We start from the raw sequence: 23,552 nt of genomic DNA, 5'->3' as shown, positions 1-23,552 counted from the left end.
AATGTGTGTTTTACTTATCACTTGTTTACTTTCAAGGGCTACGCCACAGAGGTGGCTGAATGCCCCTGAATGGCAAAGTTTGCAATGTGGCGTACTGTAATGTATGGGCAATACACTGGCTTTCGGTGGAGAGATAGGACTCCATTCGGCTACCATCAACAGGCCCAAGACGGCCTTGCCGGATTTCCTGGAAAGATCAGACCCAGTTTGTTGCACCGGCGACACGAACACATATGTATACTATCTTTTGGGATGGATACTGACCGTGAGTTGTCCTTTGCCATTTTTAATGTATTTGCCTACAGTTTCAAGCCAGTAGTATCATGCAAGAGTCAGAGAGCAACGAAACAACGCCTACAATGACCTTCACGCCAGCGAATTGAGACCTGTGAAATTATTATTATTATTATTATTAATTGTTGTTGTTGGTTTTTTTTTTTTTTTTTTTTTTTTTTTGAGCGAATGAAATATGAGACGCTTCCACGGAACCGGCATATTCACTACGAAGACAGAAAGAACATTGATAGAAGAAAGTGAAAAGGAGAGGGAGAGATGTTCTTGCTAGACTGACTGGGACTGCTGAACAGGGATTATGTACTCAGCCACTCGTCACGATTCTGGTTCTACGGGTGGAACAGAAGGGGGGAACGGAGGTTTTATGACGGGCACGGTGATTCGCGAATAATAGTAAGTCTTTCCTCTGAGGCTGAGGGATGCGTCTTGGAAAGGAACTGCCAGGCTAGCCGATAGCTGTGCGCACCCACCAGATGCTAGTGACAACGCTAGTCTAAGAGCAGGTATAGTTTTTGCTAACAGACCGCCAATTGACTCACGGAGCCTGATGAAGGATCTACTCAGTAGTCTTCGCAGTAGCATTCCTCACGCGTACAAGGGTCTAAAGACACTTCCCTAATTTCGACCCGCTCGAAGCAACCTTCAGAACATCAGGTTTTCTTACTATTTAACAATTTTTCAATGTCTATACATTCAGGTTACAATAGTCTTGCGATTGCGACATGCACAACAAATGGCGGTAGTTTCGCGTACACTAGGTATAAAAGGGCAGTGCATTCTCAGAGATGTTGTTTGTACTCAGGTGTTTGATTTGAAAAGGTTTCCGACGTGATTATGGCCGCACGATGGGAATTGTAGTCTTTCAACGCGGAATGGTAGTTGGAGGTAGATGCATTCGACATTCCATTTCGGAAATCGTTAAGGAATTTAAAGTTTCTAGAGCCACAGTGTCAAGAGCTGTGTACGGACGCAGGAGGAGCTGGCCACTGTTCGCGAACAGCTGAGCGTGTTGATAGCCGCGGTCAGCCGTTTTCGGGCTGCTGCCTCGGAGTGTAGCGGCAGTGGGGAGTCTGGTGCGTCGCAAGGTACACCCCAGGTGTTACATGCTTCACCCACTGTCCCTGCTGTCGAGACATCTTCGCGTGTACTGGGCGCGGTTGGGCCACCCTCTCCCCAAGGGGAGTGGCGGGTTCAGCGGCGTTCGCGGCGCACGAGGCGGAGGGTCAATGTGGAGGCTGGCCGTGTGGCATCGCCCGCTCTGCCTGTGAGTGGACATGTGGCTGTTCCTTCAGCAAGGTCCGAGCAGGCACACGGGGGGAGGGGTTATTAGTTATTGGGAGCTCCAACGTTAGGCGGGTGATGGAGCCCCTTAGGGAAATAGCGGGAAGGTCGGGGAAGAAGGCCAGTGTTCACTCTGTCTGCTTGCCGGGGGGTCTCATCCGAGATGTGGAGGAGGCCCTACCGGCGGCGATAGAGAGCACTGGGTGCACCCGACTGCAAATTGTTGCTCATGTCGGCACCAATGACTCCTGCCGTCTGGGTTCAGAGGTCATCCTCAGTTCGTACAGGCGGTTGGCGGAATTGGTGAAGGCGGAAAGCCTCGCTCGCGGGGTGAAATCAGAGCTAACTATTTGTAGTATCGTTCCCAGAACCGATCGCGGTCCTCTGGTTTGGAGCCGAGTGGAAGGCTTAAACCAGAGGCTCAGACGATTCTGCGGAGATCTGGGGTGCAAATTTCTCGACCTCCGCTATCGGGTGGAGAAATGTAGGGTCCCCCTGAATAGGTCAGGCGTGCACTACACACCGGAAGCGGCTACAAGTTTAGCGGAGTACGTGTGGAATGCACATGGGTTTTTTTTAGGTTAGATACGTCCCTCCCTAGGCTCGACAAGACGCCTCCTGAGACGCGGCAAGATAGGAATAGGCAAAATGCAACAGGGAATAACAATATTAATGTGCTAATAGTAAAATGCAGGAGCGTCTACAGAAAGGTCCCAGAACTGCTCTCATTAATAAACGGTCACAACGCCCATATAGTACTAGGGACAGAAAGTTGGCTGAAACCAGACGTAAACAGTAATGAAATCCTAAACTCAGATTGGAATGTATACCGCAGAGACAGGCTGGACAGTGAAGGGGGAGGCGTGTTTATAGCGATAAGAAGTGCAATAGTATCGAAGGAAATTGACGGAGATCCGAAATGTGAAATGATTTGGGTGAAGGTCACGGTTAAAGCAGGCTCAGACATGGTAATTGGATGTCTCTATAGGCCCCCTGGCTCAGCAGCTGTTGTGGCTGAGCACCTGAAGGATAATTTGGAAAATATTTCGAGTAGATTTCCCCACCATGTTATAGTTCTGGGTGGAGATTTTAATTTGCCGGATATAGACAGGGAGACTCAGACGTTCATAACGGGTGGCAGGGACAAAGAATCCAGTGAAATTTTTTTTTAAGTGCTTTATCTGAAAACTACCTTGAGCAGTTAAACAGAGAACCGACTCGTGGCGATAACATATTAGACCATCTGGTGACAAACAGACCCGAACTATTTGAAAAAGTTAACGCAGAACAGGGAATCAGCGATCATAAAGCGGTTACGGCATCGATGATTTCAGCCGTAAATAGGAATATTAAAAAGGGTAGGAAGATTTTTCTGTTTAGAAAAAGTGACAAAAAGCAGATTTCAGAGTACCTGTTGGCTCAACACAAAAGTTTTGTCTCAAGTACAGCTAGTGTTGAGGATCAGTGGACAAAGTTCAAAACCGTCGTCCATAATGCGTTAGATGAGTATGTGCCAAGCAAGAGCGTAAGAGATGGAAAAGAGCCAGCGTGGTACAACAACCGAGTTGGAAAACTGCTGCGGAAGCAAAGGGAACTTCACAGCAAACATAAACATAGCCAAAGCCTTGCAGACAAACAAAAATTACGCGAAGCGAAATGTAGTGTGAGGAGGGCTATGCGAGAGGCCTTCAATGAATTCGAAAGTAAAGTTCTATGTACTGACTTGGCAGAAAATCCTAAGAAATTTTGGTCTTATGTCAAAGCGGTAGGTGGGTCAAAACAAAATGTCCAGACACTCTGTGACCAAAATGGTACTGAAACAGAGGATGACAGACTAATGGCCGAAATACTAAATGTCTTTTTCCAAAGTTGTTTCACAGAGGAAGATTGCACTGTAGTTCCTTCTCTAGATTGTCGCACAGATGACAAAATGGTAGATTTCGAAATAGACGACAGAGGGATAGAGAAACAATTAAAATCGCTCAAAAGAGGAAAGGCCTCTGGACCTGATGGGATACCAGTTCAATTTTACACAGAGTACGCGAAGGAACTTGCCCCCCTTCTTGCAGCGGTGTACCGTAGGTCTCTAGAAGAGCGTAGCGTTCCAAAGGATTGGAAAAGGGCACAGGTCATCCCCGTTTTCAAGAAGGGATGTCGAGCAGATGTGCAGAACTATAGACCTATATCTCTAACGTCGATCAGTTGTAGAATTTCGGAACACGTATTGTGTTCGAGTATAATGACTTTTCTGGAGACAAGAAATCTACGCTGTAGGAATCAGCATGGGTTTCGAAAAAGACGGTCATGTGAAACCCAGCTCGCGCTATTCGTCCACGAGACTCAGGGGCCATAGACACGGGTTCACAGGTAGATGCCGTGTTTCTTGACTTCCGCAAGGCGTTCGATACAGTTCCCCACAGTCGTTTAATGAACAAAGCAAGAGCATATGGACTATCAGACCAATTGTGTGATTGGATTGAGGAGTTCCTAGATAACAGGACGCAGCATGTCATTTTCAATGGAGAGAAGTCTTCCGAAGTAAGAATGATTTCAGGTGTGCCGCAGGGGAATGTCATAGGACCGTTGCTATTCACAATATGCATAAATGACCTTGTGGATGACATCGGAAGTTCACTGAGGCTTTTTGCGGATGATGCTGTGGTGTATCGAGAGGTTGTAACAATGGAAAATTGTACTGAAATGCAGGAGGATCTGCAGCGAATTGACGCATGGTGCAGGGAATGGCAATTGAATCTCAATGTAGACAAGTGTAATGTGCTGCGAATACACAGAAAGATAGATTCTTTATCATTTAGCTACAAAATAGCAGGTCAGCAACTGGAAGCAGTTAATACCATAAATTATCTGGGAGTACGCATTAGGAGTGATTTAAAATGGAATGAACATATAAAGTTGATCGTCGGTAAAGCAGATGCCAGACTGAGATTCATTGGAAGAATCCTAAGGAAATGCAATCCGAAAACAAAGGAAGTAGGTTACAGTACGCTTGTTCGCCCACTTCTTGAATACTGCTCTGCAGTGTGGGATCCGTACCAGATAGGGTTGATAGTAGATATAGAGAAGATCCAACGGAGAGCAGCGCGCTTCGTTACAGGATCATTTAGTAATCGCGAAAGCGTTACGGAGATGATAGATAAACTCCAGTGGAAGACTCTGCAGGAGAGATGCTCAGTAGCTCGGTACGGGCTTTTGTCAAAGTTTCGAGAACATACCTTCACCGAAGAGTCAAGCAGTATATTGCTCCCTCCTACGTGTATCTCGCGAAGAGACCATGAGGATAAAATCAGAGAGATTAGAGCCCACACAGAGGCATACCGACAATCCTTCTTTCCACGAACAATACGAGACTGGAATGGAAGGGAGATCCGATAGAGGTACTCAAGGTACCCTCCGCCACACACCGTCAGGTGGCTTGCGGAGTATGGATGTAGATAGATGTAGATGTAGATGAATACCAGATGTCATAAATTACCTGTCACCAAGGACCCTGCAGTTGCCGACAACTCTCACTTAACGACCGAGGACTGGGGAGTCCGTTTAAACTTTTCAGTGCTAAGAGTCTGCGTGAAATTACCGCACAAATCAATGTGAGAAGTAGATCGAACGTATCCCGTAGGACAGTATGACGAAATTTGGCAATAAAGGGCTATGGCAGCAGACGACCGACGAGAGTGCCTTTGTTAACGGCACGAAATTGCCTGCAGCACCTCTCGATTAGACCCTTAAATGCTAGAAAACTGTGGCCTTGTCAGTTGAGTCCCGATTTTAGTTGTTAAGAGCTGATGGTTCGAGTGTGGTGCAGACCTCACGAAGCCTTGGGCCCAAGTTGTAAGCAGGGCACTATGGAAGCCGGCGATGGCTCCATAACAATGTGGGCTGTGTTTACATCGAATGCTATGTTCGGCTACTTGATGACCATTCGTAGCCATTCGCATACCTTTTGTTCCCAAACAACGATGGACATTTTATGAATGGTAATGGGCCGTGTCACGGGGCCACATCTGTTCGCGATTGGTTTGAGGATGGAATGATTTGGCCACACAGATCACCCGACAGAATCCAATCCAATATTTAAGGAACATAAAATCCCGAACCGCCAGCACTTTTGCAGTTATGGACGCACAGCTCAGTACTTCTGCAGATGTTCCAACAACTTGTTGAGTCCATGCCACGTAGAGTTGCTCACTACACAGGGAAAAAGGAGGCCAGATACGATATTAGGCGATATTCCATATCTCTTGTCACCTCAGTGAATCTGCACGGTCTAAATAGTACTATCTAATGGCCTTCAGATGTGAATGGATGTCTGAACGGAGAGACACTGTTGACGTCAACGGCTGTATGAAATAGAAGAGATGCACATTACACAAAGACGTGAGAGTAGCGAAACTTGTTGAACTTTAATGCCTTGTACTAATGTGACAGTACAAAAACTGGCCTCTCATACGTCTTGCTATTCCAGTACACATGGCAGTAGTACCGGGCTACTTGTTGTAACGCAGAGAAGGGAAGAACGCGTTGTTTCTCTAACCTGGTGGCATTTATTAGCTGCATATTTGATTGTTGGTGGGAAAACTTGTACTACACTTTAATTTTGCCGTAAATGAAACTGACCTCAAGACTGTCCGACAGTCTGCCCCAATATCTGGCAGTAACAAGAAGGCAGAAATTTACGTCTTACTTTAGTTGAAGAACTACATTCGTGACGCAGATAAGTCTCCTTTGTCTATCAATTGACTAGATGGCTCTACACCTCACATAATTTCTCTGTCGTCTCACATTGATTCCTACAGTACATGCTAATTCTACATCTAGAGCTACATAACTTTTTTATTGTAGTTTTGAAGGGCGTTGAGGCATAGATATAAAATTTATTCTGCAGATTTACATAAACAAAATGAATGCGATTAGACACGAGCTGTACAATTTGTGTGTGAAATGAAAATTTGTATCAGACTGTTACTCGAACCCGGAATTCCCGCTAAACGATCTAGCCCTAGATGTAGAACTGGCGCCCTCGGTAGGAGGTGATACGAGACGACGGAGCGTGTAGCCACCTCCATGTTTGATAGGTGAGGGAAAATAATCTGCGCCACAGGTCACGGGTCTACTGTTATTAATTAACTATGACAAAAAGAAAATTGCCTGCCCTCTTGTTACTGCAAGATATTGGCACCCAGAGTCGGGCAATTTTGAGGTCAGATTCATTTACGGCGAAATCAAAATGTGACAAGTTTTCCTGTTAGCAATCAAATATGCAGCTAGTGAATGGTACGTGGTTATAGAATCGGGACGTTCTTCTCTTCTCTGCGTTACCACATACAGCAGGTTACTGCCTCCATTTGCACTGGAGTATCAGGGCGTGTAAGGGATTTACTTGTATCTTGCCAAATCGGAACGAGATACTAAAGTTCAACAGTTTCGCCAGTCTGGCGTCTTTATTCGAAGCCGTTGTCCCAGCACAGAAATGAGACGTAGGTCTTCAGTCTGTTGCTTTTGATGGGAGCCGTTATTAGAATTACTGTGAAACGAGCTAGCAAGAAGCCCCTTGAGCACGAAGTAGTATTGTGTTAACAACTATGACTGAAAAAATTTTAGCTGATAATGAATGTCCTGAGGAGAGATTCAGAAAATATGTGTCCGGGACGTGAAGAGATCAATCTTCTGTGGGATGTATGTATTACCCTTCACTAAATAGACACCGTGGACGTTAAAAAAAGTTGAAAACAAACCATTAACTTGCACCATGAACACCGAATGAAAAATGCCGTGCCACAGTGTTCTAAAAGGTTCGCAGCATCAATATCAAAGGCGAATTCTGTGGGAGTTACAAACCGTGCAGGACGTATCCATTCTTAAAGAATGCATATAGAATCATATTGTCGTAACGGGATGATGAGAACTGATGGAATGTAATGGCAAGGAACCGAATGCAAAGCAGTTTGTCGGAGGGCTTATCTTCAAACTGGCTGTCCTTTAAGGCGTAGCTACAGATAGTGCGATAATATGCTTTATAGGCACAGAGGAAACAAATATCCACAATTTAAATTTATCCAGTGGTTCCAAGTGGCAAGAAATGCAATACCACACACTTTTCAGGAGAGATATTTTACCCTAAATCAGTATTATTTTAATACGCACGGCGGGAACAGCTTAAAGACAAGTTAATTTCATCATATATTCGCCGAAATCAGTGCTCATACTATAGTTGTAGTTCTCTTACGCGCATTCTCCCACTCTTGCTTGGTTGACGTAAATTTTACCTCCGCCCTTGCAAGATCACGGAGATGAGAAACAGTTGTAGTGAGCAGAACACCTCTAAGTTGTCGTAGCACAATAAATAACTTTCCAGCCAATTTATGATCCAGATCAACTGTCGGGAAAATTGTATACCAATGCGTTAAGGCATTGATGTTAGTTGCTCTTCATACAACTCTCTTGGTACCTTTAGTTTCCAGGGTTCCTTTATATGCATTGCCTCTACAAATGCCGACTTTTCGGAGTTAAGAACAAATTCCTTACTGAACGATGCGATAAGTTTGTTTATGTCATCTACAAATTTTTCGGGCTGATTCCGCAGTTTGTTGTACATCGCAAAGTTGACACTTTGTTCAGGTTGACGCATTGTTTGAAATTTCGTCATCTTACGTCTTCCGATTCTGTAGCACTTTTGAAGTTATGCAACTATCTACAGTTTCCCTTGAAATCACTCTAACATAAGTGGTGAGAAGTTTGATGCGGATTACGTAGCGGGTCATTATCACGCATATCCTGCAAATTCTGTCAAGCATTCTTGAAACGCACAAACACCAGTTTTTGTAACACGTACACTTTATCCTCCCTCGAATATCCGTAGTTATTCTTATGCACTACATGGTCATACTGATGCGGACTTATTCTGAACCTGTTCACAATTGGTTTTCTTCTTACTGTGCTGCGGATGATCTCCATGTACGTAATTGTGATTAGTACTCTCTCATGTAGGACAACGATTGTCCATTCCTTCGTTTCACTGGAGATGGATCTGTGGCTCGCCTTCTTCCAAAGATGATGAACTACGTGGATCTACACCTGTTTCAATATCACTTTCTCTTGTTAAACACGTATTTTCATCATTGTACTCCTCATGTACGTTGGCCGCACAGTCGTCCTTATATGACACCACACATTCCATTGACTCATCTTGCAGAAACGCTAATATTTCATCTACCAATTCTTTCTCACTCTGCGAAATTCCTTGCCTGCTTTCTGACGAACTGTTACATTTGGCCGGCCGCGGTGGTCTCGCGGTTAAGGTGCTCAGCCCGGAACGTAAGCTAGAAGAAACATCACAAGCCGGCCGCGGTGGCCGAGCGGTTCTAGGCGCTTCAGTTCGGAACCGCGCGACTGCTACGGTCGCAGGTTCGAATCCTGCCTCGGGCATGGATGTGTGTGATGTCCTTAGTTTAGTTAGGTTTAAGTAGTTCTAAGTTCTAGGGGATTGATGACCACAGACGTTAAGTCCCATAGTGCTCAGAGCCATTTGAACCATTTTTTGTTAGCTTTGGCAACTGTTATTCTAGATGTAATGGAATATTTGCTTTGTTTGTCGTTGCCATTGCAGTGTTTTGTATCAACGCCACTAGCATTATGGAACTGTTATGGGTTATTTGTCAACTTAGCAGCTCAAGTACACTCCATAGTCTCATGCTGTGCTCAACGCTGGGTGCCTCCAGTCACACCCCGTATTGTCATTAACAGCCAATATTGTGTTTGCATGGTAGATAACATATGAGGCGTCGAATGCCGTAAATATCATTGACCTTTTGCGACCTCGCAAATCTTATTGCATCAAAATAACGAAGTAGAAAGTTAACAGAGATGCCAAAAATTTTTATTAAAAACAGCAAACTGAATTCTACAATATTACCTAATCATACCTACGCCACTCAAGTTGGCACGATGAACCCTCATCCGATATTAGTGGTCAGAATTCAGTCATTTACCACATTTTAACTGAAAAATACGTGTTACTGACGTACCACAAGGTTAATTAAATATTTCTGAACAAGTAATTAATCTGCTTTGTTTGGAGAGCTTACCCGCGTTCATTCTAACGTTATACCATCAGACGTAGCATTAACTACTTTGCCGTCAACCACCTCACTGGGTGGTGATTCATTGCGTAGTCCCCACGATTTGTTCTCCTCACTACGGCAATAGCGTATACAAAATTTATTTATAATATTATCTAAAAATCGTATCTAAAATTTATCATAATGGTACAATACCGAGTGGGTCTCCCATGCTATTTTGGACAGTATCAAAAGACAGATTTATTTATTGTTAATCAATGAAAATTAGAGGTTTGGTGCAGAGATGGGATAATCACCTCCTGTTTTCAAGCAGCAGCAAAACAGAAGGCAAGTAGTTTCTGTTGGCGCAGTTTCCCCTACCGCTTCATCAAATCAAGATATCTGTAGTTGTCGTAGTGGCCTCATTCCACCCTGTGACCTCATAAGATTGCCAATATAGCCTCGCTCAACTCTGATATAAGCTGCAGGAAAAGAATTGTAGTTCCAAGAGCCAGTAACGGTACTAAATAACTCAGAATACGGTAGAAAAGGTCTAAGAAAAGCATCCTCAAGGGGAAAGTCATCTTACGGCTAACTTTTGTGGACAGCTGATGTAGCATGCCGGCCGGGGTGGCCGAGTGGTTCTAGGCGCTATAGTCTGGACCGCGCGACCGCTACGGTCGCATGGATTTGTGTGATGCCCTTAGGTTAGTTAGGTTTAAGTAGTTCTAAGTTCTAGGGGACTGATGTCCTCAGAAGTAAAGTCCCATAGTGCTCAGAGCCATTTGAACCATTTGATAAACCATGCTTTTCGTAGTAGCAGGAGTGTATAATAATAAATTGCGGCCAAATGAAACATACACGTCTCAAAAGGATGTCCTAAGAGTCGCACCAGTACACAGTGTATCCACCTCTGACGGCAACGCAGGAGTGTATTCTCGAATGCAATTGATCGTAAAGCTGCCGAATGGTATCTTGCGATAGACTGTCCTGAGTATCTTGCGTGTTTGCTGCGATTAGACAATGGTTCATGCTTGCTCTGTGGAAGGAGTATATTCCCGCGACATCATCTGCCACACGTTTTCAATTGGCAGTAGATGTGGCGATCTCGTCGTTATGGACAAGAAGAGCACGTTGCGTCGCAGGAGCCATATGTGGACGTGCACTGATCGCTGACAAACATAATCTCCCTCTCCAAGTAATGTCCGTAGCCCGGGAACAGCAGCTTGCGCTATGTAGCTGACACTGGTTACTTTACCCTGCAGAAACACGAAACGTGAACGCGATTTGTAACTGATGGACCACCACTCCATTAATCCTGTATGGGACCTGTATGTCGTGGGCGAATGCAATCCAAAGGCAGCTCTCCATGTCCGGGCTGTACATGTGTACGTCCATCAACAGCATAAAGACGGAATCTACACTCATCACTGAAGAAAACAGACCACCATTGCAATCACCAGTTGACTCATGACACCAGAATAGCCATCTCTGGTGGTGTTACCGTGTCAGTGGTAAACTGGCCGCAGGCACACGTAATCTTAGTCCTGCTGCAAGCTGATGGTTTCCAGTGATCCTTGGTGGCCCAGCAGGTGCATGGATTCCTTCACTGTACAGTGTTCGGTTGGCCACCACTGCTCGTATAAAGCAAGAGAATGAAACATCTACAGCCGTCCTTATGATGCCATTTCTGTCAACTTGATGGCTGACGGCTGGAGAGACAATATCGCGGTTACAGGTAACCTGCTGAAATCAGTTACAGGCCTTAGCCACTGTTGCATCTTCTATACGAATGGTGTTAACCCCTTCGCATCAGCTTGTTCCTGAAAATAGTGCACTGAAGCACCGAAACTGGTAGCCATACAATAAATGCATCGTAAGGATGGCTATAGGTGTATCATTTTCTCACATAAGTGAAAGGCTGAAATACCCCAGACCTCCACTCACAGGGATGGACATGCAAAAGCTATTATAATGCGCCGATCTTGACGTTCATCTCTACTACGCGCTGGTGGAGAATCTGGTCTACAGTTGTGCGAACGTTCCACAGATCACGACTGAAATCAGTGACACACCACGGATACACTGTGCCCCACATGTGTAGCATTGAATCGCCACGTCCATCCAGTTTCCCGCAGGCACAAAATACGACCCCGTTTAAATGGCTGAAGTGGTCGGGGCATGCTTTTACCCTAGAGTGAATGTAGCAAAACACCTTTCACTTCTAAATTCACCACTGCGACTGCCTCCAGAGCAAAACCAGAGGCTGCACAGAGAGGTCTCCTGAGCACCAGTCGTTGACTGCGATAAATGAGTCACTAATACTACAAACCCTCAGTATGCACATATTATACGTTAGTGACCCTGTGTATTACAGTGTCAATGAATTTTCTCATTTTAAGAAAACTGAAGGAATGATATATTTTAATAGCTAAAAACCTTCAACTGCTTGCAGCTAACACTGTATAAATATTTCTTTGTCTAATACAACCGTTTGAATAGACTTTGCTGTCATCTTCAGGTCGTAACGAGGTATACATACACTCATGCTCATAATTAAGGATAATGCTGATACATGGTGAAACAACGCTCTGGTGGGCGGTTTGCGAGTTTAAATCACCTCAGGGTATGACCATGCGGTGCATTTGACCTGCAGTCGCACGGTGGAGCTGGCAGCAGTCCACATACGCATGTATGACGTATGTCACAGTACGGTGCAGCGATTAAGTGTGCAAACATTTTCAGACGTGCTAATAGTGAATGTGAGTTAAAAATGTCTAAAAGAACACATATTGATGACCTTATGAGGGGTAAAATACTAGGGCGACTGTAGGCTGGTCAAACACTGCAGGTCGTAGCACGGGCCCTCCGTGTGCCACGAAGTGTGATCTCAAGATTATGACAACGATTCCAGCAGACGGGAAACGTGTCCAGGCGCTACAGTACGGGACATCAACGGTGTACAACACCACAAGAAGACCGATATCTCGCCATCAGTGCCCGCAGACGGCCACGGAATACTGCAGGTAGCCTTGCTCGGGACTTTACCGCAGCCATCGGAACAGTTGTCTCCAGACACACAGTCTACAGACGACTGAACAGACATGGTTCAAATGGCTCTGAGCACTATGGGACTTAACGTCTGAGGTCATCAGTCCCCTAGAACTTAGAACTACTTAAAACTAACTAAGGACATCACACACACCCATGCCCGAGGCAGGATTCGAACCTGCGACCGTAGGGGTGGCGCGGTTCCAGACTGTAGCGCCTAGAACCGCTCGGCTACCTCGGCCGGCGAACAGACATGGTTTATTCGCCCGGATACGTGCAAGGTGCATTCCTTTGACCCATGGTCACAGGAGAGCCCGTAAAGCCTGGTGTCAACAACACAGTACGGGGTCATTGGAACAGTGGCCCCAGGTTATGTTCACGGACGAGTCCAGGTATAGTCTGAACAGTGACTCTCACCTGGTTTTCATCTGGCGTGAACAAGGAACCAGATACCAATCCCTTAATGTCCTTGAAAGGGACCTGTATGGAGGTCGTGGTTTGATGGAGTGGGGTGGGATTATGATTGGTGCACGTAAACCCCTGCATGTCTTTGACAGAGGAGCTGTAACAGGTCGGGTGCATCGGGATGTAATTTTGCACCTGTTTGTCCGCCTTTTCAGGGGTGCAGGGGGTCCCAACTTCCTCCTGATGGATGATAACGCACGTCCCTGTCGAGCTGCCATCGTGGAGGAGTACCTTGATATAGAAGATATTAGGCGAATGGAGTGGCCTGCCTGTTCTCCAGACCTAAACCCCATGGAGCAGGTCTGGGATGTTGTCGGTCGACGTATCGCTGCACGCCTTCAAACCCCTGCGACACTTCAGGAGCTCCGACAGGCACTGGTGCAAGAATGAGAGGCTATACCCCAGCAGCAGCATGATCAGCTGATCCAGAATATGCCAACCCGTTGTGCTGACTGTGTACGTGTGCGTGGTGATCATATTCCATATTGATGTCGGGGTACATGCGCAGGAAACACTGGCGTTTTGTAGCATATGTGTTCCGGAACGGTTTTCTCAACTTTTCACCAATACTGGGGACTTAGATCTGTGTCGTGTGTTTTCCCTTTGTGCCTATGCTATTAGCGCCAGTTTTGTGTAGTGCCACGTCGTGTGGCACCACTTTCTGCAATTATCCTTAATTTATGAGCATGAGTGTACGTGGAATATGTCTCATAACACGACTTAATACGTAATGTTTAAGATAAAAGTTTTAATTTAGCATAACAAAAACAGAAATCGAACTGTACATTTGCATTCGTTGTTTTTTTTTGTTTTGTTTTGTTTTGAAACGTATTCATTTTATACTGGACATGACGTCGAGTTGTCATGTGGTTAAAAATCAGCACATTGTATCATTACAGTGTCATTATCCAGCGATACGCTTAGGTGTAACGGACGCTGTGCCTGTGCAGGCGTATCGGTGGTGTCGCTGGACAAGGCGGTGCAGGTGCGGCGGCTGCGCGCGCGCGTCGGCGACAGCGTCGAGGTGCGCTGTGACGTCACCGGGGCTCCACCGCCGCCCATCGTGTGGCGGCGCCACGGGGCGGACCTGGCGCAGCTGCCCGCCGGCGCCGCACACGACTTGCGCGTCTTCCCGGACGGCTCGCTGTTCCTGCCGCGCGTCCAGCTGGTGCACGCCGGCAACTACACCTGCCACGCCCAGCGCAACGAGGACGTCGTCCAGACGCACGTCCTCACCGTGCACAGTGAGTCGTCGGCAACTTTGAAAAAAATTAAACTTCACCTGCGACAATTCCTCGAGTGCATTTTTAGGTACGCTTCTCGTGTAGTTGTTGCAAAGTTCCATGTCTACAGGGTGGTCCATAGATCGCGACCGGGCCAAATATCTCACGAAATAAGCTTCAAACGAAAAAACTACAAAGAACGAAACTTTTCTAGCTTGAAGGGGGAAATCAGATGGCGCTATGCGTGTCCCGCTAGATGGCACTGCCATAGGTCAAACGGCTTTGAACTGCGGTTTTTTACATAGGAACCTCAATTTTTTATTACATATTAGCGTAGTACGTAAAGAAATATGAATTTTTTAGTTGGACCACTTTTTCGCTTTGTGATAGATGGGGCTGTAATAGTCACAAACATACGGCTCACAATTTTAGACGAACAGTTGGTAATAGGTAGGTTTTTTAAATTCAAATACAGATCGTAGGTACGTTTAAACACCTTATTTCGGTTGCTCCAATGTGATTCATGTACCTTTGTCAATTAATCATTTCTGAGAACGCATCCTGTTACAGCGTGATTACCTGTAAATAACACATTAATGCAATAAATGCTCAAAATAATGTCCGTCAACCTCAATGCATTTGGCAATACGTGTAACGACATTCCTCTCAACAGGGAGTAGTTGGCCTTCCGTAATGTTCGCACATGCATAGACAACGAGCTGACGCATGTTGTCAGGCGTTGTCGGTGGATCACCATAGCAAATATCCTTCAACTTTCCCCACAGAAAGAAATCCTGGGATGTCACATCTGGTGAACGTGCGGGCCATGGTATGGTGCTTCGATGACCAATCCATGCATAGACAACGAGCTGACGCATGTTGTCAGGCGTTGTCGGTGGATCACCATAGCAAATATCCTTCAACTTTCCCCACAGAAAGAAATCCGGGGATGTCACATCTGGTGAACGTTCGGGCCATGGTATGGTGCTTCGACGACCAATCCGCCTGTCATGAAATATGCTATTCAGTACCGCTTCAACCGCACGCGAGCTATGTACCGGACCTCCATCGTGTTGGAAGTACATCGACATTCTGTCATGCAGTGAAACATCTTATAGTAACTTCGGAAGAACTTTACGCAGAAAGTCAGCATACATTGCACCATTTAGACAGCCATCCATAAAATGGGGGCCAATTATCCTCCCTCCCATAATGTCGCACCATACATTAACCGGCCAAGGTTGCTGATACTCCACTTGTCACAGCCATCGTGGATTTTTCGTTGCCCAATAGTACATATTATGCCGGTTTACGTTACCGCTGTTGGTGAATGACGCTTCGTTGCTAAATACAACGCGTGCAAAAAATCTGTCATCGTCCCGTAATTAATCTTGTGCCCAGTAGCAGAACTGTACACGATGTTCAAAGTCGTCACCATGCAATTCCTGGTGCATAAAAATATGGTACGGGTGCAATCGATGCTGATGTATCATTCTCAACATCGTCGATTTTGAGATTCCATTTTCTCGTGTAATTTATCTGCTACTGATGTGTGGATTAGCCGCGACAGCAGCTACAACACCTATTTGGACGTTATCATTTGTTGCAGGTCGTGGTTGACGTTTCACATGTGGCTGAACACTCCAGGTGTCCTTAAATAACGTAACTATCCGGCGAACGGTCCGGACACTTGGATGATGTCGTCCAGGATACCGAGCACCATACATAGCACGCGCCCGTTGAGCATTTTCATATTTCTTTACGTGTTACGCGAATATGTAATAAAAATTGGGGGTTTGTATTTAAGAAAACGCAGTTGATAACAATTTGACCTATGGCAGCGCCATCTAGCGGACCAGCCATAGCGACCAACCATAGCGCCAATCATAGCGGTTTCCCCCTTCAAGCTAGACGAGTTTCGTTCTTTGTAGTTTTTTCGTTTGATGCTTAATTCGTGAGATATTTGGCCCTGTCACTATCAATGGACCACCCTGTATGCATATTTTTTCAGGAGATTGTTTCATCACACGTTATGTTTAACGATATGGGTCTGCTCTAAGTTTGGGAAGGCGTCTAAAATGTTTCCATCAACCTTTATGTTGGTCAAAATGGAAGGAAGTTCAGCACCCGGTGTAGCTATTTCCCTAGGATGAGACCTTATTTGACCCACGATAGTTTATCACAGAACCAATGGGAATTTGATGCATATTATTGCTATTCGACAATGCCCTGTTGGTGAAGGGGAGCCTGCTAATGATTTGCAGTATTCTTGTAATTAACTGTGCGATCCTAAAGCTTCATTATTAACCCTCTGATCCTCTCCGCTGTGTATCGTCGCGTCCAGTAGTTCGAGACTGCAGATAGGCAACCCAATGTACAGACTAGCAAAGTTTGCTGCTGTCACGCCTTCACGGACAACCCGTGTCAGTGAATTCCACGTAGCACTGACGTTTCTAGATAAGTGTTTCTTGCTGTATGTTTTATAGTTTTGGGACAGTCGTCTTCTGAACCCCTTGCGGGGTGGAGCACCCTCTCCTTCAGCACGTAAGTGCCAGGTCACACAGGAGCGCTGTGACGTCTGCAACATTCTCCATACAGTCCCAACTTGGCCCATCCGATTTTAATCTGTTTCCAAAACTTAAAGAATACCCTCGAGGACTTCACTTGATGGTAACGAAGTGGTGGAAGCAGAGGTGAGGGTTTGACTTAGTCAGTGAAGTCAAACATTCTACAGTGGCGGTTGCACCTAACTTGTCTCTTGTTGGGAGATATTTGTTCGTCGCCATGGTCACTATCTTGAGAGATAAATAAGCAGACATGAAGAGCAAAGATTTGGCACGATAATAACTTTTGTGTTATTTAAAAAACTTTAAGAGTTTTCACATAAGATATTAGGAGGCATTAATTTCAGCACTCCCTCGTAACAGGGTTTGTATAATGTGGACATGAAGAATAAAGATTTAGCATGTTATCAACGTTTGTTTTATTTAAAAATCTTTAAGGGTTTTCACATAAAATATTCGGAGGCAGTTATTTCAGCGCGCCCTCGTAACAGTTTTCGCATAATGTACACAAAGGTACGTGACAGAGAAAACAGAAATCTATACCCAAATTATCAATGTGACAGAGTTTGAGTCAACGAAAGGTCTTGCGAAAGGGAAAGTTCCTGAGCAGTTCTGCCCCTATTCTTCGACGAAAAATTACAGAACCACTGGAGTCGCAGTCGTCGCTATTATGGCAAACATACGCGATAGCTGTACCGGGAAACCACACTGCTACATAATCATTAGTTGTTTGAGTTGTTGCGGTCCTTTTTCATTGTATAGCTGCAAGGGTAATAATTTATTGAATACCTCTCTACTCAACTGGTAAACTATACACTTTGGCCGTTTCATTTACTCTATCCTACCACATCTAGTTCAAAGTGAAGAAAATTGTTAGACTATTCACGACACCTGTGTGCATCATCTCTGTGTGTCAACTACTTCTTCGATGTACGAGGGCGGATCAAATATAAATGGGGTTTTATTTTTTATTTAAATTCACTTCTTGAAAAACTCAATAGTTTATTTTTCCGCATAGTCCTCTGCTTTGCAAATGCATTTATCGCAGCGTATGGGCAGCTTTTGATACATTCATCATGAAGAGAACTGGGTCATGTCACCTGCCAGTTGCGCACGAAGTCTTCCACACTCTCGTCATCTTCAAATCGTCGCCCTCCTAGAGCTTCTTTAAGCAGTCCGAATAAAAGGAAATCGCAGGGAGATAAGTCCGGGCTGTAAGGTGGATGGTTAAGTGTAGTCCAGTGCATTTCCTGTAGCTTGGAGATAGTTAGAGCTTCAGTATGGAGTCGAGCATTGTCGTGGAGGAAGATGACCTGTTCGAATCGATTGGTCTCGTCTTTTACGGTGATACGCAACTCTCGCCTTGTTCAACAGTTCGCAGTAGTAAGCAGAATTGACTGTGCGACGCTCATGCAAAAAATCAATCAACAAAATGCCTCGTTGATCGAAAAAGCGGTTGAAAGAACCTGGCTATCTGACAGTCGAGTCGTGGCTTACACTGGTGTTGCTGCCCCTTTCCTCCGCCACTCCTTACTGGCTTGTTTGGATTCTGGAGTGTAGTGGTGAACCCATGTTTCGTAGCAGGTGACGATCCGACTAAAAAATGCGTCACCTTCTTCCGCAAACCTTGCTGTAAGCCTCTGACAGACCTCCAAACGTCTCAACTTCAGATTTTCGGTCAAAAGCTTAGGGACACATCTGGAATACACTTTACGGAACTGTAGGTCGTTTGTGATGATTGATTGACAGTTCCCATAACTGATACCGACATTTTGTGCAATTTCTGATATTATCGCCCGTCGATCTTCGTCAATAATGTCTTTAACTGCACGAGTGTTTTTGTCTGTAATGTTGGTCCGAGGACGACGATCGTGTTGCTGTTTTCCCACACGTTGTTGTCCTTCCTTGAACTTTTTATGCCAGGCAAACACACGCGTCCTTGATAATGTTTTATCACCGAACTGTGCACTTAATCTTTCGCAAATTTCCGCCGGTGTAAATCCTTCACGAGCAATAAATTTGATAATTATGCATTGCGCGATGGAGGGGTGGACCTGTTGCTGAGACATCGTGAGCGCTACTGACGAAACGGTGCGAAATTTTTTATGTTGTCTTTTTAATTCAGCATAACCTCTTTGTAAGTCATTTTCTGTAGCTTCATGCCCACATTAAAAACTATGAGGTCATAACGTGTAGCACGAGTTCGATGATACTTGGAGATGCACATAATTTTAAATGTGTATGTGTATCCTTCTTAAAAGTGCTTGTGATACTAGTTTTGTGACAACAACAACACGTGGACGATAAATAGTTTAAACAAGAAGAGAATAGAAGCTTTCGAAATGTGATGCTACAAAAGAAGGCTGAAAATTAGATGGGTAGATCACATAACTAATGAGGAGGTATTATATAGAATTGGGGAGGAGAGAAATTCGTGGCCCAACTTGACTAGAAGAAGGGATCTGTTGGTAGAATATGATCTGAGGCATCAAGGGATAACAAATTTACTACTGGAAGGCAGCGTGGATGGTAAAAATCGTAGAGGGTGACCAAGAGATGAATACACTAAGCAGATTCAGAAGGATGTAGGCTGCAGTAGGTACTGGGAGATGAAGAAGCTTGCACAGGACAGCGTAGCATGGGGAGCTGCACCAAACCAGTCTCTAGACTGAAGGCCACAACAACAACAACAACAACAACGTATTACTAATGGTAGCCCATTTTATCATGCGATTTGCTGCTGTATGTAACTTATAACCGATTGTTATCACACCGAGTCCCTGTACCTTGGACCCCTCGGGGTAACCGAACGGTCTGAGATGAGGCGTCTTGTCACGGTCCGCTCGGCTTCCCCCGTCGGAGGTTCGAGTCCTCCCTCGGGCATGGATGTGTGTGTGTGTCGTCCTTAGCGTAATTTAGTTTAACTTAGCTTTCGTAGTGTGTAAGCTTAGGGACTGATGACCTCACCAGTTTGGTCCCATCAGACCTTACCACAAATTTCCAAAATTTCCCTGTACCTTCCGTTTGTCAGTGTACTTGATAGTGGGCTAGTACTGATGTTATTCAACAGTTCAAAATTAAAGTAAAAATGACAGCTGCAGAGCATGTGTAACCATTCAAACAGCGTCTTGTATGTCAATCCTGTAACATATCATTCTTGACCGAAACCACCATTTTCTCCTCTACTTCGCGTGTACACTACAGCTGGCTTCTGTTACCATAACATGTGCGGACTTCGTCCATGACAGATCATATTTCCCCTAATACTTCCAAGAGGGTTCATGGTGGGGCCTACTCGACGGGTTTAAGGGACAGAGACTATTTCATGACAGCACTAGGGGTAAGAAAATTTTGAAAAGACTTCGCTAGAAATGGAGTTTTGTTAATGCGGGTAGGATTTGACCAATAAAATGCCACCGGTTTTGCGTCTGAGGAACGTTGGTAGACTGGGAAAAATCTTAAAACAGTATCATGGGGCAACTGAGTGTGCTTTCTGTAGCGAAGCTGGTCGTTTAAGACATTTGATTTTCTGATGTCCTGAGTTAGCTGTCCTTTGTGATCAACGAAGTTACTTTTTAAACAGGGAAAGGTTAAAACAATATGATGTGCGTTGCCATACACAGGAATGGAATCAAGCATTGTCACTTCATGGTTTTCTGTGTCACTGTATCGATATAGTGAGCCAGCACTTGTTGGGTACATTGTAGCAAGAGATAGTTTTTACGAAAAGTAACGGTCAACCGAAATCTGAGAGGGGTTTTATTAGATTTTTCTCCCAAATGACTTTGAATGGTTACCTGTTTTGTTTTTAGTAGAAATTTTTGAATGATGTTGCTGGAGGCTCTGGAGGCGGTGTATCAACTGCTACCGATGCACTTTGTCCAGGAGGCTCTCGGAATCCTTCTGGAAGTACGAGGGGCATTCAATAAGTAATGTAACAGATATTTTTCTGAAAGCAGGTTGGTTCCATTCAAGAGTCCAGTACACTATACTATTCCCCATTCCTTTGGCTACTCTGTTCAGTGTGGCCTTACGTCATCTTACACACAGCTTCCTGCGGAGAGCATCCTTCAGTGGGCCAAACATATGGAAGTCCTAACGTGCAAGATTCGGGCTGTAGAGTGGATTAATAAGAAATGAAGTTTTCTGAGCTCCTCTCGGCTGCGCAGACCAGCACAGACATCCAGCTGAGCAGTTAGGTGTCTATGACCCGCCTATAACCTCGAATGAGAGTATCCAAACGTTCCAACAGTGCAGGAGTCACAGCTATGTGCGGCCGACCGGCATGCGGGAGATCAAAAATGGTTCAAATGGCTATGAGCACTATGGGACTTAACATCTGAGGTTATCAGTCCCATAGACGTAGAACTACTTAAACCTAACTAAGCTAAGGACACCGCACACATCCATGCCCGAGGCAGGATACGAACTTACGACCGTAGTAGCAGCGCGGTTCCGGACTGAAGCGCCTATAACCGCTCGAACACAGCGGCCGGCTGCGGGAGATCGGAGAGCTTTGCGCGATCGTGATGCGATATGATAGAGGAATCCACCAATGATTCGCCGTGCTTTTGTTCAAAGTCAGGTCTACGTAGACATTCTGCAAGAACATACGAGCATCTGCGATGCTCTGCTTTTCCACAAAGAGAAACTCAATGACAACTCACAGCCTGGAACGCACCTCTTTTACAGACGCCACTTTGAAGCTTACGTATAGCGCCACCACCCATCATTTCTTCATAAATCTATAGGGGCTGAAGCGGGAATATTCCTAGTCATCCACCATCCTCCGCCCCCCCCCCCCCAAAAAAAAATATCGCATTCTTACCACCAAAATTGGCCGACAAAAATGAGTTGCATTGCTAATTGAGTGTCCCTCATAGATTTCTAGAGGGCGTTTTTCAGGAGCATAGCTCACCCAGATATTCATTCATTTATTTACATTACAGATCGACTCACCATCTTCGCAACTATGGAGGGTCGTTTGCTAATAAAAAATCCGTAACAAAGCTGCTTCGTCTTTTTCTGCAGCTTCTCTTAGTGCTCTTTTACATAAATCCATTGGTACTTAAAGCAAACACATGTGGTACATAAGCACATTTTTGAGAAGGAAAACATAGTTTACCATTTCCTTAAGAAGAAAATAAAAGACGATAGAAAAGGTTTAGATAATAAAAGAGGTCTGTTACTTCCCAAGTGGAAGACTCTCGGTAAACACTTCGAGCTTGCCTCACCTGAATCACCACATTTCGTTCTAGTGTGGTTACTAAACCTCGTTGTTAACGTGTGGTCTGGGGCTAGCCTCTTTGATGGGTTATCGTAACGTCCTCCGTCACGGGTTCGAAACCCACCACCGTCTATATTCTCATTAATAATTAGTATTGGCGGTCAAAGACTGACGCCATAAGAAGCCATCCTCATTCTGCCAACGGACTTGTCAAAGAGGGTGCAGGAGCGGAAAGAGGTTCGGGTCCGTCTGTTGTCCTTGGGGAGGGAAACCGCCCTTAAAAGCGGAAGAATCAGCAGTGATCAATGGCATGAGGATGACAAGGCAAGGACATGTGGTCCGTAATTGAAAAAGTATCATGATGATATTTCCGTTGGCAGAAGATTCCGGAACAGTCCCCCATTCGGATCTTCAGGAGGAGATGCAGAGGGGGGGGGGGGGGGGGGGGGGTGACCATGAGCAAAAATTTGAACGTGGTATGGAAGTTAGAAAATTTGCAAAGGGAAAAGCAAAGGCTCAATCTACAAATAGTAGGGGTCAGTGAGTATAAGGGTCACTGAATATAGGGTAATATCAACAGCAGCGGAAAATAGTATAATGGGAGTAGAATTCGTTATGAATCGCCCAGAGACTGTGTTACTGTGAACAGTTCAGTGACAGAGTTGTTATCAGAATGGACAACAAACCAATACCGACAACGATAGTTCAGGTATACATGCTGACGTCGCAAGCTGAAGATGAAGACACAGAGAAAGTATATGAGGATATTGAAAGGGTAATACAATACGTAAAGGGAGATGAAAATCTAATTGTCACTGTGGTATGGAATGCAGTTATAGAGGAAAGAGTAGAAGAAAAGGTTCTGGGAGAATATGGGCTTGGAACAAGGAACGAGAGAGGAGGAAGACTAATTGAACTGTATAATAAATTTCAGCTAGTAATAGCGAATACTCTGATCAAGAACCACAAGAGGAGGAGGTGTACTGGGAAAAGTCCAGGGTTTACGGGAAGATTTCAGTTAGATCACGTAATGGTCCAAAAGCGGTTCCGAAATCAGATACTGGGTTATGAGGGGTAACCAGGAACAGCTGTAGACTCAGATCAGATCAGATCAGATCAGTTACGACGAGCAGGCTGCAGTTTAAGAGACTAGTCCGGAAGAATAAATAAGCAAAGAAGCAAGATACGGAAGTACTAGGGAATGACGAGATATGTTTGAAGTTCTCTTAAGCTGTAGATACAGCAATAAGGAATAGCTCAGTAGGCAGTAAAGTTGAAGAGGAATGAACTTCTCTAAAAAAGACAATAACAGAAGTTGAAAAGAAAAACATAGGTACAGAGAAGGTAACTGCGAGAAATCCATTGGTAACAG

At 45.0% G+C, this 23,552-nt stretch overlaps 1 protein-coding gene across 1 annotated transcript in view; it reads left to right on the top strand.

Annotated features, from left to right (window-relative positions):
* Positions 1 to 23,552, top strand: part of LOC124594023 (follistatin-related protein 5-like) — a 227,429-nt gene that overhangs the window by 90,226 nt on the left and 113,651 nt on the right. Inside the window, exon 5 of the mRNA XM_047132378.1 lies at positions 14,117 to 14,410. Coding sequence (XP_046988334.1) covers positions 14,117 to 14,410 — 294 coding nt within the window. The remainder of the gene's footprint in view (positions 1 to 14,116; positions 14,411 to 23,552) is intronic.

This window comes from Schistocerca americana, chromosome 1 (genome assembly GCF_021461395.2).
Source record: "Schistocerca americana isolate TAMUIC-IGC-003095 chromosome 1, iqSchAmer2.1, whole genome shotgun sequence".
NCBI lineage: Eukaryota > Metazoa > Arthropoda > Insecta > Orthoptera > Acrididae > Schistocerca > Schistocerca americana.
Note: the sequence above shows the minus strand (reverse complement) of the source record. Positions and strands in the feature narration are given on the sequence as shown.